At 39.0% G+C, this 20,819-nt stretch overlaps 1 protein-coding gene across 1 annotated transcript in view; it reads right to left on the reverse strand.

The window, feature by feature from the left end:
- LOC101896689 (uncharacterized) overlaps positions 1 to 20,819 on the reverse strand; it is an 88,211-nt gene that overhangs the window by 14,888 nt on the left and 52,504 nt on the right. Inside the window, exons 3-5 of the mRNA XM_059118314.1 lie at positions 14,067 to 14,128; positions 9,895 to 9,984; positions 1,508 to 1,741 (exon numbers count right to left, since the gene is read on the reverse strand). Of these exons, the coding sequence (XP_058974297.1) occupies positions 1,508 to 1,741; positions 9,895 to 9,984; positions 14,067 to 14,128 (386 nt within the window). The remainder of the gene's footprint in view (positions 1 to 1,507; positions 1,742 to 9,894; positions 9,985 to 14,066; positions 14,129 to 20,819) is intronic.

Genomic DNA, 20,819 nt, shown 5'->3' on the forward strand with positions numbered 1-20,819 from the left:
AAAAAAAATAGAAGACTTCTGCCATTTTTTCGTAGAACATTTTGAAGTTTTCTGTGAGTTTTCTTAAAAAAAATATTTTTTTTTCTGCAGGAAATTAGTTTCGACTAACTTCTAGAGCGGTTTATAAGTTCTGCTCATTATCCAATGGTCTATTGCCCTCGGTTTCCAAAATGATTTGAAAAAAAATCCCACCCCTACTCGAAAACTACGCTTTATCCTGGCTCACATCAAATCCATGTAGGGTTTTCCTTCTTTTTTGTCGAACAAAACAAAACGCCAACATCACAACTAACAACTGTCATCGTTTGTCAGTTTATAAATCACTTGAGCTTCAGCTTCTTTTCGCAAAAGCCAAAGCGTAAACGCCAAAAATGTTGTTCTCTTTGCGCAAAGAAAAACTCATCTTTGTTACTACCAACGGGGTATGACATGGGACAGGACTCCCCCTTTGCACTCACTTTTCGCTCCCTTCCACGCAAGCACTAAATGATGAATAATTCAACATGAAATCTTTTGCATGCAGAGCGGTGAGCCATGGATACTGGCATGGCATGCTGCTACCATCCATCCATCCGAACGGCATATTTCAAGCCTTTTTTTGAGGTATTGAGTTTTTTTCTTTGGTTTTCGGAATGAATGAAGATTCAGGGGTTCAGAAGCAAAAACCACACAAAAAACGTGCTTGTTTCAACATATTGAAGTCAATGTTGATAAATTGTTGAAATTCTTCATTTTGTTTCGCCACTGGTTTAATGTCAATTCTCCACAAATATTTAACGTCAGCGGCACCTGTTCTCGCCTGCTGGGAGATGTCTTAATTTGTATGGAAGGAATTCAAATTGAACATAAACTGTCGGTGGTATTTTGGAACCAAGACAAAATTTGAAATTAATTTCCTTTAAAACAAAAAAAAAAAATAATAATAATAAAATTTGAAACTCCAAAATGAAGAGAATAATTTTAGGTTTTCAAATCTGGGAGTGCCTAACACTCTCAATTTTCCATTTTTAATTTAGGTACGAAATTGTATCTATTGCTTTTAATTAACTAACTCACTTATTAACGTGCCTCACTGAATTGAAAATCGAAATTACAGCCTGGCATTTCGAAATGCTGATGCAACGATGGCGCATGGCTTCTCATTGTGGCGCATGGCCTTAACACGCAATCGCAATCCCTCTTCTTTCCATAAATATTTCATTAGTTTTTAAAAATATTTAATCTTATCTTTATTAAATCATAAAAATCCTTTTTGTGGCCCTCTTCTCCCCCCTCCCACACCCTCACACATACATGCATATGTATGAGTCTGCATAAAACAGAAAAAATATTCTTCATATCTCCCCCCAACATCTTCATGATTTATTCAAGAGATGAAACTTTTTATTTTTGTTTCCAAAGCCACGAAGATAAGAGACACAGCGGAAAAAATATTAATAAAGATTTTCTCGCCGCCAAGTAATTTTATCGCACATTTTTTGGCATCAGCCAATCGATGCAGACTTACCTTTTGATCGCCAAAACGCATTTGTCTGCGAGCGTTGCGACTGACATTCATGCGGCACAAAAACATTCGATGTTCCCCCTCCAAATTGGATATTGCCGCTGCAGCTGCCGCGGCCGAATTGATATGTTGTCCAGGCTGTGGTGGCACATTGCGGTTGAGTTCGGCTTGGATGGCAGAGTGATCTTGTTTATCGATGATGTCGTACACCGAATCGCCATGGATGAGAAGGTCCTCCTGGGAAGAGAGAAAAAATAAAAAAAATTAATGATAAGAGAATAGTATTAAATTGTAATTAAACATCCATATAAGAAGAGCTTTAGCAGGGCTTCCTGAGGTCCTCCAACCATAGAAATATCAATGAAGTTTAGAGAAGATCTTATATTTTTATTAAAATGTCTTACATTAATAGAAAAGCTTAGAAGGGTCTCTTGGCCATATAAGAGTTTTAAAAGGACTGGTTTTCAAATCTCTTTAAAAGGTCTATTAATAAAAGAGCTTTAGAAGGTCTTCATAGTGTAACTCTAGAAGCCCTTCTGGAAATAGCTTCAAAAGATCTTCGTAGAAGAGCTTTAACAGGTCTTCATAGAAGAGCTTTAACATGTATTTATGGAAGAGTTTTAACAGGTCTTCATATAAAAGCGTTAAAAGGTCTTCATAGAAGAGCTTTAACAGGTCTTCATAGAAGAGCTTTAACATGTATTTATGGAAGAGTTTTAACAGGTCTTCATATAAAAGCGTTAAAAGGTCTTCATAGAAGAGCTTTAACAGGTATTCGTAGAAAAGCTTTAACAGTTTAACAGAAGAGCTGTAAATGACTGTCTACTTATAGAAATGTTTTCTACTCATGGAAGAGCTTGACAGGTCTTCCATCTATAGAAGAGCTTTTGGTGGTCTTCTATCAATAGTTGAGCTTTTGAAGGTCTTCTAGTCATTGAAAAGCTTTAAACTATCTTCTATTCATGTAAGAGCTTTAAAAGCTTTAGAAGGTCTTCTGGTCATTGAAGAATTTTAAAAGGTCTTATGGTCATAGAAGCGCTTTAAAAGGTCTTCTGATCATAGAAGAGCTTTAAAAGGTCTTCTGGTCATAGATGAGCTTTTGAAGGTCTTCTAGTCATTGAAAAGCTTTAAACTATATTCTATTCATGGAAGAGCTTTAAAAGTTATTCTAGTCATAGAAAAGCTTTAAAAGGACTTCTGGTCATAGAAGAGCTTTAAAAGGTCTTTTGGTCATAGAAAAGCTTTAAAAGGACTTCTGGTCATAGAAGAGCTTTAAAAGGTCTTCTGGTCAAAGGAGAGCTTAAAAATATTTTCTATCTATAGAATAACTTTATATGGTCTTCTATTCATAGAAGAGCTTTGAAAGGTCTTATATTCCTGGAAGAGCTTTTAAATGTCTTCTATTCATAGAATAGCTTTTAAAAGTCTTCTGGCCATAGAAGAGCTTTTAAATGTCTTCTAGCCATAGGAGAGCTTTAAAATGTCTCATATCCCTGGAAGAGCTTTTATAGGCCTTCTATCTGTGGAAGAGCTTTTAAAGTCCATAAGGCATTCTATCTCACCGAAGAAACCAGAGTGGCAATGTAGCTTAAAAACCTCATTTTTTATTGTTTGAGCCACCTTGAAATAATTTCGGAAGCCCAGAATTTGGGCAAAAGTTGTGGATTTTTTTAAAGAATTTTTAAAGCCCAGACTTCGGTCACGAAACGAATTTTTCGAGGCTCAGATGTTGGTCATTAGGCATGGATTTTTTAAAGAATTTTTTCGAGGCTCACATGTTGGTCATCGAGCGTGGATTTTTTAAAGAATTTTTCGAGGTTTAGATGTTGGTCATCTGGCGTGGATTTTTTAAAGAATTTTTCGAGGCTAAGACGTTGGTCATCAGGCATGGATTTTTTAAAGATTTTTTCGAGGCTTAGATGTTGTTCAACAGACCTGGATTTCATAGAGAATTTTTAAGGCACAGGAGTCGGCCATGATGCGTAGATTTTTTTTAGAATTTTGAGGGCCCTGATTTTACATATGATACCCTACAGGCGTGGATTTTTCACGTCCACATGACACCCTATGGGCGTGCACTTTTTAAAGAATTTTTGAAGTCCTCATAACACCCTTTGGGTGTGGACTTTTTAAAGATTTTTTGAAGTCCACATAACACCCTATTGACGTGGACTTTTTAAAGAATTTTTCTAGCTTCAGATATTGGCCATCAGGCGTGGATTTTTTTTCTAGGCTGAAAATCTCATATTTTATTGTTTGAGCCACCCCTGAAATGATTTCGAAAGGCATTTCTGAGAGGTTTTTTTCATTTATAGAAGAACTTTCACAGATTTCTGTCTATAGAATTCCACTTAGAAACTTTTGTCTATGAAAGTCCTCTAAGAGTTCTCCCTTCAGAAGTGTTTAGGGGCTCGTCCGTTTTTTGAAAAAAGTCTCGGAGACCTAGTTTGGAGGCCTTTTCTCAATTAAATACCTTAGGCCAAAAATACTCTATGAAATAGACGTTAGGTAAGTCTTCTCAAAAGAGAAGATCCTGTAAAGGTTTTCCAACCTTGGAAGACTTTACGGAGGTCATCTAGCTATAGATTTCATTTTTGAGATTATGTAGCAATTCTACTTCTTCCAATGGCTTTCTGAGTATAAACGAGTTTGTGTCTTAAGTCTTTTGTTTTGTTTGGGTTTTATTTATGTCTGATAATTTTTTCCGATTTTTTGTTATTTTTTAAATCTCAACTCTTTTTTATTACTTCTTGGCATCTATCCCCAGGTCATATCATCGTTGGTCTGACACACTCCAAATAACGCCTGACAATAAATGTCATAACTGCACTAATTGGCATTCACATTTCATTTATGGAAATGTCAAAACCAGGAGTCCGACAATGAATTCTCCTACCAATCAAGGATCTTCCATAGAATATAACCAAACAATTTTTTTTTTTTGGGATGGCTGCTAAACTGCTCTATGGCCAGTCCCGGCAAATTGTTAGCCAACGCCAAAGACAATGATGATGACGAGGACACGCCTTGAGACACCATTTAATTAAACTGTTCTATTATGTCATAGTTATGATAAATTCTTTTTTTCTCCCTCTCTCTCCTTGGCTTTGCCTAGACACCAAGACTAGTGGCATGTCGTTGGAATATGCCAAATGGAATTAAACCTATGACCAGCTCCACAAAGACAGGCCATAAATTTAACCAAGTAACAGCCCGGCTTATGAAGAATAACACAACGGACAAAATAGCAAAGCGGCGGGCAGCCACTTCAATTATTTTTGCTAAAATTAAAAATTGCATTTGAAGAACAAGAAACTGGTAACAACAACAACATCAACATCAGAAATAACAACAACTGCAACACAAGCTTTTATGCCGCAAATGGGCTTTGTGTCAAAACCTCACTCAATTTTGTGGTCCTGGTCAACGGCATATTTATTTGAATATCATCAAAGGCTAGCCAGCAACAATAACAACAAGAAAACACATATTTTATGAATGGTTGTTGTTGTTATTGGTGGTGTTGTCCCAACCAGTCCATAATTTTGGGGTTTTGTCTTAGAGTTGCCAAAAAGGAAATGTTGCGACTTAAGTAAATTAAAAAAGTACTTGGCCCACCGAAACTAAAAACTTCCCCCTCAAACTCTCAAGTTGTACAACCAACTACACCACCAGTAAACATACATATATATGTAAGTCTCTATGTATGTCTGTTTGTCTATCCCTCTGCAATAGGTGAACTAGAAAAAATGATATGTAAAACACCGACGAATTCCCAATTCATTTGGGTGTGTCGCTTGTGTGTCTGCCATTGAGGCTGTTGCTGCTGCCGCTTTAGCCCGCTTGATTTGACTTGGCCTGGCCCCGGCCTGGCTTGGCCCGTCCCGGCCATTGCCAAAAGCCACATATCCAAGATTTATTGATAAGTTATAAAACTTTGAAAGGGTATTGCTTTTTTTTGTTTTATTTGACGTCGTTGCAAACTGGGTATTAATTATGAACTGGTAAAATTGAATTTGAACTATTGACACTTTGAACACTACGAGAAGTTATACTTCTCCCCAAAAAGGGGGTCATTATGAATATCAAACTGATAATGGAGTTAAAGTGTTTTTTGGGAAATGTTATTTTTTAAATTGAAATTATTTTACTTTTAATGCCTAAGGGTAAATTATTAATTGGAAGGGAGAAAAAAAGCGTGGATTTTTTAAAGCCCAGATTTTGGTCATCAGGCGTGGATTTCTTAAAGAATTTTTGAAGCCCACATGACACCCTATTGGCGTGGATTTTTTAAATAATTTTTAAGGCCCATATGCCAGGTCATACGCGTGGATTTTTTAAAGAATTTTTAGATTCCCGATATCGGTGATCAGGCGTGGATTTTTTAAAGCCCCGATATCGGTCATAAGTCGTGGATTTTTTAAAGAATTTTTAGATCCTCGATATCGGTCATCACGCCTGGATTTTTTTAAGAATTTTTAAAGCCCCGATAACGGCCATCAGTCGTGGATTTTTTAAAGAATTTTTAAAGCCCCGATATCGGTCATAAGTCGTGGTTTTTTAAAGAATTTTTAGAGCCCCGATATCGGTCATAAGTCGTGGATTTTTTAAAGAATTTTTAGAGCCCCGATATCGGTCATCAGTCGTGGATTTTTTAAAGAATTTTTAGAGCCCCGATATCGGTCATCAGTCGTGGATTTTTTAAAGAATTTTTAGAGCCCCGATATCGGTCATCCGGCGTGGATTTTTTTAAAAAAAAATTTTGAGACCCGAATTCGGTCATCGGGCTTGGATTTTTAAAGAATTTTTAGAGCCCCGATATCGGTCATCAGTCGTGGATTTTTTAAAGAATTTTTAAAAAAAAATTTGAGACCCGAATTCGGTCATCGGGCTTGGATTTTTTAAAGAATTTTTAGAGCCCCGATATCGGTCACCAGTCGTGGATTTTTTAAAGAATTTTTTGAGGCTCAGATGTTGGTCATCAGGCATGGATTTTTTAAAGAATTTTTTGAGGCTCAGATGTTGGTCATCAGGCGTGGATTTTTTAAAGAATTTTTTGAGATTCAGATGTTGGTGATCAGGCGTGGATTTTTTAAAGAATTTTTTGAGGCTCAGATGTTGGTCATCAGGCGTGGATTTTTTAAAGAATTTTTTGAGGCTCAGATGTTGGTCATCAGGCGTGGATTTTTTAAAGAATTTTTTGAGGCTCAGATGTTGGTCATCAGGCGTGGATTTTTTAAAGAATTTTTTGAGACTCAGATGTTGGTCATCTTACGCGGATTTTTTAAAGAATTTTTTGAGACTCAGATGTTGGTCATCTTACGCGGATTTTTTAAAGAATTTTTTGAGACTCAGATGTTGGTCATCTTACGCGGATTTTTTAAAGAATTTTTTGAGACTCAGATGTTGGTCATCTTACGCGGATTTTTTAAAGAATTTTTTGAGACTCAGATGTTGGTCATCTTACGCGGATTTTTTAAAGAATTTTTTGAGACTCAGATGTTGGTCATCTTACGCGGATTTTTTAAAGAATTTTTTGAGACTCAGATGTTGGTCATCTTACGCGGATTTTTTAAAGAATTTTTTGAGACTCAGATGTTGGTCATCTTACGCGGATTTTTTAAAGAATTTTTCGAGGCTCAGATGTTTGTTTCAGGCGTGCATTTTTTTTAAAAATTATTTTCGAGGATTAGACATTTATCATCAGGCGTCGATTTTTTAAGAATTTTTTCGAGGATCAGATGTTTATCATCAGGCGTGAATTTTTTTAAAGAATTTTTCGAGGAGCATATGTCCCGATAAAGCCCCGATATCGGTCATAAGTCGTGGTTTTTTTAAAGAATTTTTAGAGCCCCGATATCGGTCATAAGTCGTGGATTTTTTAAAGAATTTTTAGAGCCCCGATATCGGTCATCAGTCGTGGATTTTTTAAAGAATTTTTAGAGCCCCGATATCGGTCATCAGTCGTGGATTTTTTAAAGAATTTTTAGAGCCCCTATATTGGTCAAAAGTCGTGGATTTTTTAAAGAATTTTTAAAGCTCCGATATCGGTCATAAGTCGTGGATTTTTTAAAGAATTTTTAGAGCCCCGATATCGGTCATCAGTCGTGGATTTTTTAAAGAATTTTTAGAGCCCCGATATCGGTCATCGGGCTTGGATTTTTTAAAGAATTTTTAGAGCCCCAATATCGGTCATCCGACGTGGATTTTTTTAAAAAAAAAAATTTGAGACCCGAATTCGGTCATCGGGCTTGGATTTTTTAAAGAATTTTTAGAGCCCCGATATCGGTCATCAGTCGTGGATTTTTTAAAGAATTTTTAGAGCCCTGATATCGGTCACCAGTCGTGGATTTTTAAAGAATTTTTAGAGCCCCGATATTGGTCATCAGTCGTAGACTTTTTAAAATATTTTTAAAGCCCAGGTGTTGGAAGAGGCTTCTGAGTCCAACTGATCTTGTGTAGTGGTTGTTAGAGCAGCTATTTTACACTAGAGGTCAATCTGAGTTTATCCACAATAGAATCTAGGTTATTCATCAATAGATGTATCTGTGGTCAGTTTCTCCACAATATAAGCCCCTAAAGTCCACCAACTCAACACTTGAGGTGATTCCAGCCCACCACTGTGCCCTTTAATGCCAACTACTCCGCCGTAGCTGGCCTTACTCTGACCAGTACAGGTCTTTACAGTTGAAGCCTGTAAATTTAGCTACTCAACAATAGAGGCCTCTGAGACCAGTTAGTCTGCAGTAAAGGCCTCTATGGCCAGCTACACTTCAGTAGATGCCTCATAAGCCAGATACTCTACAGTAGAAGTCTCTTAGACCAGCTCCTCTACGGTAGAGGCCTCAAACGCCAGTTACTCTAAAGTAGAGGTCTCTGAGACCAGCTATTCTACAGTAGATGCCTCTGAGGCCAGCTACTCCATTGTACAGGCCAGCTACTCTACAATAAAGGCCTCTGAACGCAGCTGCACTACAGGAGAGACCTCTTAGCCCAACTACTTCATAGAAGAGGTCTCTGAAGCCAGCTACTCTACAGTAGAGGTTTTTGAGACCAACTACTCTACAGTAGAGACCTCTGCGGTCAGCTACTCCACAGTAGATGTCTTTGAAGTGAGCTACTCTAAAGTTGAGGTATCCGAGACCAGCTACTCTACAACAGAGGCCAGAGGCCTACATTATAGGCCTCTGATGTCAACTAGTTTTTAATAAAGTCCTGTGAGTTCAGCTTTTCTACAGTAGAGGCCTCTGAGGTAACCTACTCAACAATAGATGCCTCTGAGACCACCTACTCAACAGCATATGCCCCTCTGTTAGCAACGCAACGGTGTAGGCCGCCGAGCCAATTTGTCGTATTGGTCACTGAGACCAAGTACTGTTCAGAAGATACCTCTGATGCCAGGCACTGTAAAGTAGTTTCCTCTGGCGTCATCTACTCCACAGTTGAGGTTCTGAGGGCACCTATGTAGCAATAGAGGCCGCCAAGGCAAGCTACTTATCAGTAGAGCTCACTCAGGTCAACTACTCAATAGTAGAGGCCTCCGAGGTAAGTCAATTTGTAGCAGAGGTCACTGAGACCAGATTCTCCATTGTTGATGCCTCTGAGGCCATCCAATCAACGGTAATACCTAGCTACTCCACTGTAGTGGTATCTGAAGCCATCTACTGAACAGAAGAGGAGTCTGAGTTCAGCTACTCAACAGTAGAGGCCACTGAGTAGCTGACCTAATTAACGGTAATACCTAGCTAATCCACTGTAGTGATCTCTGAAGCCATCTACTGCACAGAAGATGAGTCTGAGGTCAGCTACTCAACAGTAAAGGCCACTGAGTCTAACACTTCTAGAGTAGCAGGCTGCTCTACACTGGAGGCTTTGGAGGCCAGCTGCTCAACACTAGCGACCTCTGAGGCCAGCTAGTCAACTTTAGAGACCTCTGAGACTAGTTATGCTGAAGTAGAGGCCTTGGAGACCAGCTACTCTACGGTGGGGGACTGTAAAGGCAGATACTCTGCAGTGTAGCCTCTGAGGCCAGCCTCACCACAGTAAAACCTAGGACTTCAGCTTATTAACAGTAGAGACCTATACTTTACACTATTGAAATTAAAATGGTAATGGAGTTATATCTCTTTGGACCTAAGGAATTCATTTATGTGTGAAAGAGAAGATGATTGAGATGAGTTTTAGTCTCTCTTTTTCACCGCTCTCTTACAAAAAACTCAGTTTGGTTTTGGAAAAGAATTTGCACTCACTACTTATTTAGGGGCGGATTAGTTAAAAAGAAGTAACAATTCTACTAAATTAGTTCGAATGCCGAAATTTGTTGGCGTATGATATGCTGAATTTTAATGCGCATATTATTCATTTAAATATTTGATTAATTTTCCACTTACCATTGAATGGCCCAAATACTCCGCCGCATTATCGGAAATGTATAACAGTTTGCCATTTTGGGTTAGCATCATTAGGAAACCGGATAAAGCCTATGGAAAGAAAAGAAAAAAATGGAAAAGAATACATTAATTAAATTTATTGGCCATAAATTTAAGACCTAGGTAATGGGTCTGGCCATAGAGTGTTAGGGCCATATTAAAACCATAAATCACCACACATAGTAAATAAACTACAATTTTTTTTGCCAAAACCACAAATGGCCTATGAATTTTAGTGTGGGGCTTTGTTTATTTGTTTGAGAAAAAGGGAATTCAATCTACATATTTACGGTGGTCACGAATGGGGGGTTTTTGTTGGTTTTTGTGCCTTGTTTTTTTTGTTGTATTTTCTGGTTGGCCTGTTATCGATTTGTGATCAATCTCCTTCACTCAGTCACTTAGTTTGGCCACAACGTCAAGGTCTGCTAATAAACAATTTCATTTTCCCTCAATTCAAGTGAACTGGCCTGGTGTGGCCAGACCAGTTAGGCTATGGCCTGGTGCTTAACCCAGTAGCCATTCACTTGCCATGCCTGCCTGGCTAGACATAGTTTCAGAAATCAATAACAACAAAACAGGATAGGTTTCCTTGATACTACTCCTACAACACCAACACTTTTTAAGTGGAGGTTTTGACCATTCAATTTCAGTTTCCATTTTTTCCATTTGGGTGTTTACTCGGGGTTTTTGGGGTGCCACTTTTAAATACTTCCTTGGAATTTAGTTTTCTGATATGTAAATGTCAACGCAACCCAAAAAAAGAAACAACAACAACAAAGCCAATTGGGGACTTCTGACTTAATAGAGTTGTTTCCTAAGAATGATTGTCATTTATGTGGCTGAGACAGCACTTTGACAGATGGAGGGAAAAAATGGATAACTGCCCTGGCAGTTTCCATACGGAGCAAGGAAGTGGGTATGTGTAGTTATGGTTTTAGGCAACCATTTGGTTTTGCCTCAAGAGAACTTCAAAAGATTTTTTTTTTATTTTTCTGAAGGCCAACAATTCCAACTAAATTCTAAGCCATTCTAATCGGACTTGGTTCCATTTTTTCCTTTGTTTGGCTTAAAGCCAAACAAAACTGACACAAAAAGTCACTGAAAATTTTCACAATTTGGATTGGAGTTAATGAAAGCTTCTACCCAGCCCTCCTCCCCCCACACAGCAGTGGCGGAGCAGAGGAACCTGCTGTCGCATCATCATCATTACCATAGCCAGACATTTTGGGAAAATCAATGAAATTCCATGTTAATACCCGGTAGATGGGGGAGTCCACTCGGCTTCCATGTTCAGAATTTCTTAGGAATTTTTCCAATTGTTGTTTTCTCATCATTCCAACTGATGGATCCACTTGGCAGAGAGTGGGGGAGATTTCTGTTATGTTTGCTCCTGGTAATAATTTCTCTAAAAAACGAAGCGAACAACACACAAAGTTCAAATTGTTTTCCTGACTCCGACGGCATATGGCAGGCTGGTGGCTTGATGTCGGCGTAAAGTAATCAAAACCATGGAAAACGAACAACAAAGTAAGAAGTAATTGGTGATGGGGGTCATGGAAGTTATTTGAGGCACAGTGGGACGGGTAAAAATTTTAAGAATTATAAGAAAATTCCTTTAGAGATCTACCTATCCGTATTTTATGGACTATGATATGGCTTCCTAAGCCATAAGCCGCCTCTGTCCAGCTACTAGACTCTAGAGCCATCTACTGCACAGTAGTGGCTTTTGAGGTCAACTACTCCTTTGTGGTGGTTCTAAGGTTAGCTATTCTACAGTAGATGTCACTGAGATACGTTTTTACACCGTAGATGAATTCAACGATAGATGTTTCCCAACCAAGTTCTACACTGTAGAGGCCCCTAAGTCGGCATACTCTACAATAGAGGTCTGTGAGTCTAGCCACTGAACGGTGGCGTACGGTTGATATCTCTAGAACCAAGAACGCTGCGCTAGGGACCTCTGACGACAGCCACTTTACAGTAGACATCACTGGGGTCAACTACTCTACTGCAGTTTTTGAAGCCAGCTACACTCCGGTGGAGGCCTCTGAGGCCAGCTACTCTAAAATAGAGTCATCTCGGGCCTGCCACTTTAAAATAGAGGACTCTGAGGTTAACTTACCTTCTATAGGGCTTTCTGGGACCAACTACTTTATAGTAGCGACCTCTGAGGACAGGTAGTCTTCAGCAGTAGGCTCTAAGACCAGCTCCACTACTGTGAAGGGCTCTGGGACCTCTGAGGCTAGTTACTCCAGAGTAGAGACCAGCTACTCTACAGTAGAGACCTCTGAGTCAAGCTACTCTGCAGAAGATACCTCTCTACAGAAGAGGTCTCTAGGCCAGCTACTCTACAGCAGAGGCCACAGTGACCAGGTATTCTACACTAGTGGTCTATGAGGCCAGAAACTCTTCAGTAACGGCCTCTGAGGGGAGCTATTCTACAGTAGCGACAGTGGCGACTTTGAGACCAGCTACGCAAAAGTAGCCTCACCTAAGAAGTAGAAGCGTACTCTACAGTGGAGGCCTCATCTGACGTCTGAGGCCAGTTACTTAAAGGGAGACCTCTAAGGCCAGCTGCTCAACAGTGGCGACCACTGAGGCCAGCCACTCAACAGTAGCGACCTCTGAGACCAGTTGCTCTACATTAGAGGCCTCTAAGGCCAGCTACTCTCCATTGAGACTTCTGAGGCCAGCTACTCTACTGTAGAGGGCTATTTGGGGCCAGGTGCTCTACAGTAGAGGCTTCGGAAGCCAGATATTCTACATTTGAGGCCTCTAAGATCAGCTACTCTCCGTTGAGACTTCTGAGGCCAGATACTCTACAGGCGCGGCCTCTGAGGTCAGCTACTCAACAACAGAGGTCCCTGAGGTTAGCCCTACCTATCAGTAGAGGGTTCTGACGCCTGCTAGTCAACAGCGACGACCTCTTTGGCCAGCTACTCAACTGTGGCGACGTCTAAGGCCAAGTACTCTACATTAGCGACCTCTGAGGCTAAATGCTGTACAGATGCTTCTGAATTCTTGCTTGTCTACAGTAGAGTTCTATGAGGCCAGCTACCCTACAGTAGCGACCTCTGAGGGTAGCTACTCAACAGTAGTGACATTTGTGGCCAACTATTCTACAGTAGAGGTCTCTGAGGTCAGCTACCCTACAGTAGCAGCTTCTGAAGCCATCTACTTAGCAGTGGCGATTTCTGAGACAACAGTAAAGTTTAGCTACTCTACAGTAGAGGCCTTTGAGACCAGCTACTCAACAATACAGGCTTCTCAGGTAAGGTACTCTACAATTAAGGCATTTATAGTCAGCTATTCTACAGTAGAGATCTCTGAGGCCAGCTACTCAACAGTGGCGATCTCTAGTGTTAGCTACTCAACAGGAGAGGCTTCAGAGAATAGCTAGAAGACTACCTAGTAGTGATCACTATTGTAAGCTACTTTACGGTAGTGGCCTCGGAGGACAGTAACTCTAAAGTTGAGGCCAGCTACTCCACTTTGAAGATCTCTGAGTCCAGCTGTCTTACAGTAGATGTCCCTGATGTCAGCTACTTCACAGTAGGTTTCGGACAGAACACTATTGTAAAGACCTTTGAAGCCAGCTAACCCACAGTAGCGACATCTGGGGTTAGCTAATTTACAGTAGAAGCCAGCTAGTCTACAGGAGAGGCCTCTGAGGGCCCTGATGTTCTTTGAAACAATTTTTTTTTCAAGATTTTTTAATTGGTAGAAAATTTTTTTTCAAGAACCATAAGAATTAGAATCTTGATAAAAAAATAATAAATTTTAAAAGATTATTTTTCCAGGGTCCAATCGGTTCTCTTCTCTTTCACTTTTATAAATTACTTTTTTTATATTTCTAAATACCAATCAGCACCCCAATCGTGGATATTTTAAACAATTTCTTTCAAAATTTTCCAGAGCTGTTCCACTGTGCCTCATCTCTCAATGGCAGTGGCCAAGATGATTTTCCTTCCACAAAAAAGCTAATTTGTGTGTTTTTTTGGTTTATTTCGTTATTTTTCCAGTTGTTGTTATGTTGTTATTTTTGTCATTTTTTCTTCATATTTTTTTTTGGTAATAGAGGTTACAGTTGCAAATTCAATTTTTTGTTTCCAAAATGTGTTTCTATGACTCACCTTTGAAAATCCTATATTTGGTGTTGGTGCTTGGTGCATGGAAATGTCATGACGTTTAAACACTGCAAAAAAAAAAAAAAAAAATGGAAAAAATGAAAGAAAAAAATATAAATATGTCAATAAATGTTGGTTTTTTTGTTGTTGTTATTGTTCGTTTTATGTTTTGTATAGAGTAGTTATTATTAACAATAACAACATAAAAAAAGCTCGCTACAACAAGAATAAATAGAAGTAGAAGAGAGAAAAAAAAACGCTTTTAACACATGTTAATTTTTTTTTGTATATAACAACATTTATAGCATTGTTGTGGTATGTTGTTGTGTGCAACAACAACAACAATAAGAGTGGCAACAACAATGGCAGTTAAACTTATAAGCAATGAAACAATATTCACAATTTAATTGTGTTTTGCTATCTCCTCTCCTGAGTTCAGTAAATGTCGTCATTTGTTTCTAAATTTGGGGGGAGGAGAAGTAGGAGGTGGGGGAGTTTTGTTTTTTGTCTTTCAATTGATTTCTGTTGCTGCTGCTGCTGTTGTTGTGGTTGTTGCACATTTCTGTTGACTTTGTAAATTGAGTTAGAACAACATACATTTAGCCATGTTTAGTTTGTTTTTCGAACATAATTCATGTTAGGCGAATATGGAAGGTGGATATTAGGGTGGCACGAAGAAAATACAGATATTTTTTTTAAGTATTATTTGAGCTGTAATCTTGAAGAGATTACGACCTCTAATGCCAGCTTCTCTACAGCAGCGACTTCTGGAGCCAGCTACTCTATAGCACCAATCTATGAGGCCAGCTAATCCACAATAACGACATATGGAGACAGCTACACTTCAGTAGCGACTTCTGAGTTCTGCAGATCTATAGTTGCGGCATCTGAGGACAGCGACTATCCTATTGTGGACTTTTAAGGACATTTTCGTAAAGAGCCATGAGGCAAGCTACGAGGATCTTTAAAGGAAATTTTCCGGACAATCATTAGAGCCACAATTGTGAAATTTTAAAGAAATTTTTCTGGAGATCCAAGTGGACTACAGTCGAGGATTTTGAAAGGAATTTTTCTGGGAAGCATTGAGGGCAATGACAGTGGACTTTTAAAGGAAAATTTCACGAAACAATCGTGGACTTTTGATTGAAATTTGAAAGAAAATTTTATGGAGAATCATAAGGGCTAAGGAATTTTAAAGGATGTTTTCTGGAGAACCCTGAAGGCTACAATAGTGGAATTTATAAGGAATTTTACTGGAGAACTATGAGAGTTTAAATCGTAAAGTTTAAAGTGAAAATCTCAAGGGAACCATTGGGGCTACAATCGTGTCACCTTTTAAGGACGTTTTCTGGAGTAGCTATTGAACTATTCATGTGAAGTTCATTGAGCCATATGTGGTTCAATCTGGAACTTTTAAAGACAATTTTCTGGAGAATGATGAGGACTTTAATTGAAAACATTTACAAGAATTTTTTTTCTTGAACCATGAGAGCTACAATCGTGGACTTTTAAAGATATCATTGGGGCTATAATCGTGGACTTTCCAAGGAAATTTTATGGGAACTATGGACCCACAATCGTGAACTTTTAATGGAAATTTTTAAATCGAAAATGTTCAAAGGACATTTTCTGGAAAACCCGTTGAGACCGGAGGACCATGGGGCCTAAATCGAAAATGTTCAAAGGACATTTTCTGGAAAGCCAGTTGAGACTGGAGGAACATGAGGCCTAAATCGAAAATGTTCAAAGCACATTTTCTGGAAAACCATGAGGGCTACCACAGTGAATTTTTTAAGGAAATTTTCCAGAGGCCAGTTGTGGAGGGAGAACCATGATAGTTTCTTAAAAGAATCGTTGGGCCCTTTAAGAAATTTCTTGAAGAACCTTGGAGGACTTGACTTGTGGACTTTCACAGAAAAGTTTCTAGGGAACCCTTGGGGCTAGAATCGTGGACTCTGAGGACAGCAACTCTGCAGCAGCGACCCCTGAAGGAAGTAGCAACCTCGGAGGCCTGCTACTCTACATTAGTGGCCTCCGAGTACTGGCGCTCTGAGGCCAGCTACACAACAGTGGAGCCCTCTGAGGTCAGGTACTTTACAGTGTAGACCTACGAGGGCAGTTACTCTACAGTAGCGGCCCCTGAGTACAAGTACTCTTAAGTAAAGAACTCTGAGGTCTCCTACTCTATAGCAGCGACCTCGGAGGCCTGCTTCTCTACCTTAGTGACCTCTAAGACGAGCTACAATACATCAACCACTTCTAAGACCTGCTACTCAACAGTAGAACCCTCTGAGGCCAGCTAACCTTCAGTAGCGACCTCTGAGACCAGCTTCTCCAGATAAGCGGCCTTTGCCGGTAGCTGCTCTACAGCAGCGACGTTTGAGGTCAGCTACTCCACAGTTGGTACCTCTACAGCAGAGACCTTTGAGGATAGCTTCTCTACGTCCTTTAAGGCAATCTACTCTACAGTAGAGACTTTTGAGGCCAGCTACCCCATAGTGGCAACCTCGGAGGTCTGTTCTGCATTAGTGGCCTCTAAGGCTAGCTAATCTACAGTGGCGACCTATGAGGCTAACTTACAGCAGCGACATCTAAGGTCACTACTTTAAATCCTCGACATCAGAGGTCTCTGAGGCCAACTTATCTAAAGTAGCGACTAGGCTAGCAGCTACACACTAGCGATCTCTTAGGATAGCTTCTCTACAGTAGAGACCTCTGAGTCCACCTATTCTGCAGTAGCGACCGCTGAGTACAGCTACTCTTCAGTAAAGAACTCTGAGTCAACTTACTCTACAGTAGCGAACTTTGAGATCAGCTGCTCTACAGCAACGACCTGTGAGGCTATTTACTCTACAATAGTGAGAGGACCGAGGACCAGTAATCTACAGTAGCGTCCACTGAGGACAGCTACTTCACATTAGCGACCACTGAGGCCATCTACTCGAAAGTAGGGACCTCTGAGGCTAGCTGCTCTACAGCAACGACATGTGAGGCTATATTAGCGATCGCTGACTCAATAATAACTACTCTACTGTAGCTGCATCTGGAGTCAGCTACTCTTCAGTAGCGATCTCTGAAGTCAGCTACTCTTCAGTAGCGATCTCTGAGGCCAGCAGAGTTTTAGTTCTGGCTTTTGAGGCTCTATAGCAATGACCTCTGAAGCCAATTATTCAACACTAGATGCCTCAGATGCCAGCTATTCAACAGCAGTGGTATCGAAAGCCAGCTACCTTGCAATACCTATCTATGAGCCCAGACACTCCACAGCTGAAACCTCTGAGCCCAGTCACTCCATAAAACTAAGGGCATCTACTCACCAGAAGTGACTTCTGGTATCAGCTATTCTACATTGGTGGCCTCTATTGCCAGCAAATCTCGCTATGTTACGTAGTTACAGTACCATATTGGGTTCAGGGTCCAGTTTCTATATAGTTGATACTCCTCAACTACCCTAAAATAGAGATCTTTAAGACCAAATACTCCGCATAAGAGGCGAAGTACTCCAAGTTTTCTATTCCATGGTTATTTTTGTCTTTTGGATAATCTTATTATTATTCGTTCCTAACCATTTTATTTTCTAAGAACCGATTGAAACCCCATTCTTCGCAACCCAATGTCCCAATTGTGCACTTATTGACAACTTTTGTACAATGTTCCAATCAATATTTTTTTCAATTTTCATTTTTGGTTTGTCAAAACTCCTAAATGGCCTCATTGTGAATGTGGGAGAACATTGTTGGAGTAGTTTGTGTTGCTTTTTTTCCCGTCTTGTTCACTTCTGTTAATATTTCATTAGCCATGCGGCCAGAGAACACACTCTGTCAAGTGTCCAACCTTCTTAGCTTCGGAAAACATAACAACAAGTAGGACCGCCACAAAAAAAGAAAACCAAATTCATGTCAATTGGTAAAATGTCAAAGTCCCAATATGATATAGAATGGTGAAGAAAATAAAGGTAGGGGTCTTTTAGAAAAAAATTAACAACAACAATAACAAAAAGAATATTAAAAACTACATATAAATTACAACAATATCAATTGCAAATAAAATGTTTTGCTAATAATATTCCTATGGTCATATACGAGCTGTAGAACAACAGCAACAACAACACCAACAATGCTTGTGCTGTTGAATGCCCTGGTGGCTATGAAACATAACTTGCAGCCTAGCCGACTCATTTGAGCTGCCAGCTCATAAATACTGGCCCCAGCTGACACTCGAATTTATTTGTTGGCAAAAAATAAGCCCCGATACTGCTGCTGACATCAGTTGGATGCTGGTGGTGCTGCTGATGCCGACGGCTGAATTGAAACAAGTGTTTGTTTCAATTGAAATGGTCATGGAATGGTCTGCTGTGGGATTTATGTTTTGTAAAAAATATCTACAATTGTTATAACATTTAACAAAATACTCGCAGTCATTGAATTGTGGATAACAATAATAATGGAGAGAGAAAAAATTAGCAATCATTTATTTTTTTTATTATGGAAGTCGGATGGGGGGTATACAGCCGCTGTGGTGAAGGCGACTCGAGGATGAGCTATAGAATGAAAATAAATAAAAATGAAAATTCACTCTAAGGTCCTCTTTGTATATATCGTGATATATTATGAAACTTAGTTCGAGTTCGGAGATGGGCAATATCAGTCCACTCCTTCTCGTACCTCCCCCAAAAACATTGGAATTTTCGAAAAAAATATTTTACTGCACAAAAAGAGAAAGAATAATCCGATTTTCTTCCAATTTTGCAAATCCCAACATTTTCAGTGCTAGGTCACATGAGAAGATGGACAATATCGGTCCACTGACCCACAAAGGGTCAAAATTTTGAATAATTATAACTCTTATAAAGTGTGATGTAAGAGTCCGATTGTCTTCACATTTCACACATCGAAATATTTTCATCAATCCAAGGTCTGGTGTAAAAATGGCATATATCGGCTCAATCCTTCTGCTACCTCCCCGACAAAGGGTCAAAATTTTGAATATCCATGAAGCTCATAAGACGGGAAATTGACAACCGATTCCATTCAGACTTTACAAACCTCAATCTTTCCATCAACACAAGATCGTTTATAAAGATTGTAGAGATCGGACCATTTACCTACCTCCCCCACAAAGGGTCAATGTTTTGAATAATTATATCTCCTAAAAAATGAGTTATAAGAGTTCGATTGTCTTCGAATTTGGCATATCACAATATTTTCATTAACTCAAGGTCTGGTGTAAAGATGGGATATATCGGTCTACTCCTCCAGGTACCTTCCCCACAAAGGGTCAAAATTTTGAATATCCGTGAAGCTCATAAAATGCGAAATTAACATCCGTTTCCATTCAGACTTGGTACACCTCGATATTTCCATCAACACAAGATGTGTTATAAAGATAGTAGAGATCGAACCATTTTTTCTGGTACCTCCCCCACAAAGGGTCAAAGTTCTTGGATAACCAAAACGATTATAAAATCCGAAATAAGCATACGAATCTCTACATATATCACACGTCACGATATTTTTATTAACCCATGGTCTGGTGTAAAGATGGCAAATATCGGTCCACTTCTTTTAGTACCTCTCCCACAAAATAGTCAAAATTTTCAATATCTATGAAGCTCAAACGAACCCGAAATTAACATCCAATTCCATTCAGACTTGGCACATCTCAATATTTCCATCAACACAAAATATGTTATAAAGATGTTAGAGATCGGACCATTCCTTCAAGCACCTGCCCCACATAGGGTTCAAGATGTAAAAATAAAACAAAACACTCAAAGGAAGAGAAATAAGCACCCAACTCTCTTCAAATTTCAAACATACTAACATTTTTGCTAACACAAGATCTGTTGTGAAGATGATATATATATCTGTCAACTCCTACTGGTACCTCACTCACAAAGGGTCACCATTTTCTACCATAAATTGCGAAACATATCACCGATGTTTTCTAAAAATTATCACATATCTTATATAAAGTGAAGGAAGTAACCTGTATTGGTCCAAACCTGGCACGTCCCAATATTTATATTTATTTACGTCCGATATGAAGTGGAACCTACGGAACCTACTCCATAGAGGGTCAAAAATTTGAATAATCAGAACAGAAGTCAAAATATGTTTAAATAATCGAACATAGGCTTAGGGTATACATCTACCGGCAAAACAGGCAAATAGTTTTTAACTTGTTCGAATCTAATCAAGAAGGCTCGAATGAGTCGTAGTGACCCTTTATAAACTAAATTTTTAAAATGTTAATAATTTCAGTCGTAGTAAACATTCATCTGGCCATGACCATCCCGGACTGGTGTAGGGCATCTCTCTTAGTATAAGTCTCTATTATTTATAAAGACGTCATATGTTGTAATTTATGGAAGAACAAATGCTGTGTGCGCTTGCATAATTTATTTGAGAATGTCAGACAATATGAATGGTTGACGTTTTCCTATATTATGTCATTTCTATGATAAGATAATAAATTATACCACAGCAGAGAGTAAAAAGAGAAAACAAATATAAAAACAATAAAGCCAACATCTAAGAAAAGGTTAAAGTTGCGAGGTTCGAAAAAAAAAACAAATGTATCAAAAACTTATCAATATCCCTTGAAAATATATTCATTATAATTATTATTATTATTATTCATTTGGGGGTTTAATATTGAAATTGTGTTCTGAAGGAAACAATACATTCAACTAGTAAAAACATCCATGGAAAGAAGTCTTTATATACGAATCCTCTTTAAATCCCAAACCTACATCCA

Source organism: Musca domestica, unplaced genomic scaffold (assembly GCF_030504385.1).
Source record: "Musca domestica strain aabys unplaced genomic scaffold, Musca_domestica.polishedcontigs.V.1.1 12, whole genome shotgun sequence".
Taxonomy (NCBI): Eukaryota; Metazoa; Arthropoda; class Insecta; order Diptera; family Muscidae; genus Musca; species Musca domestica.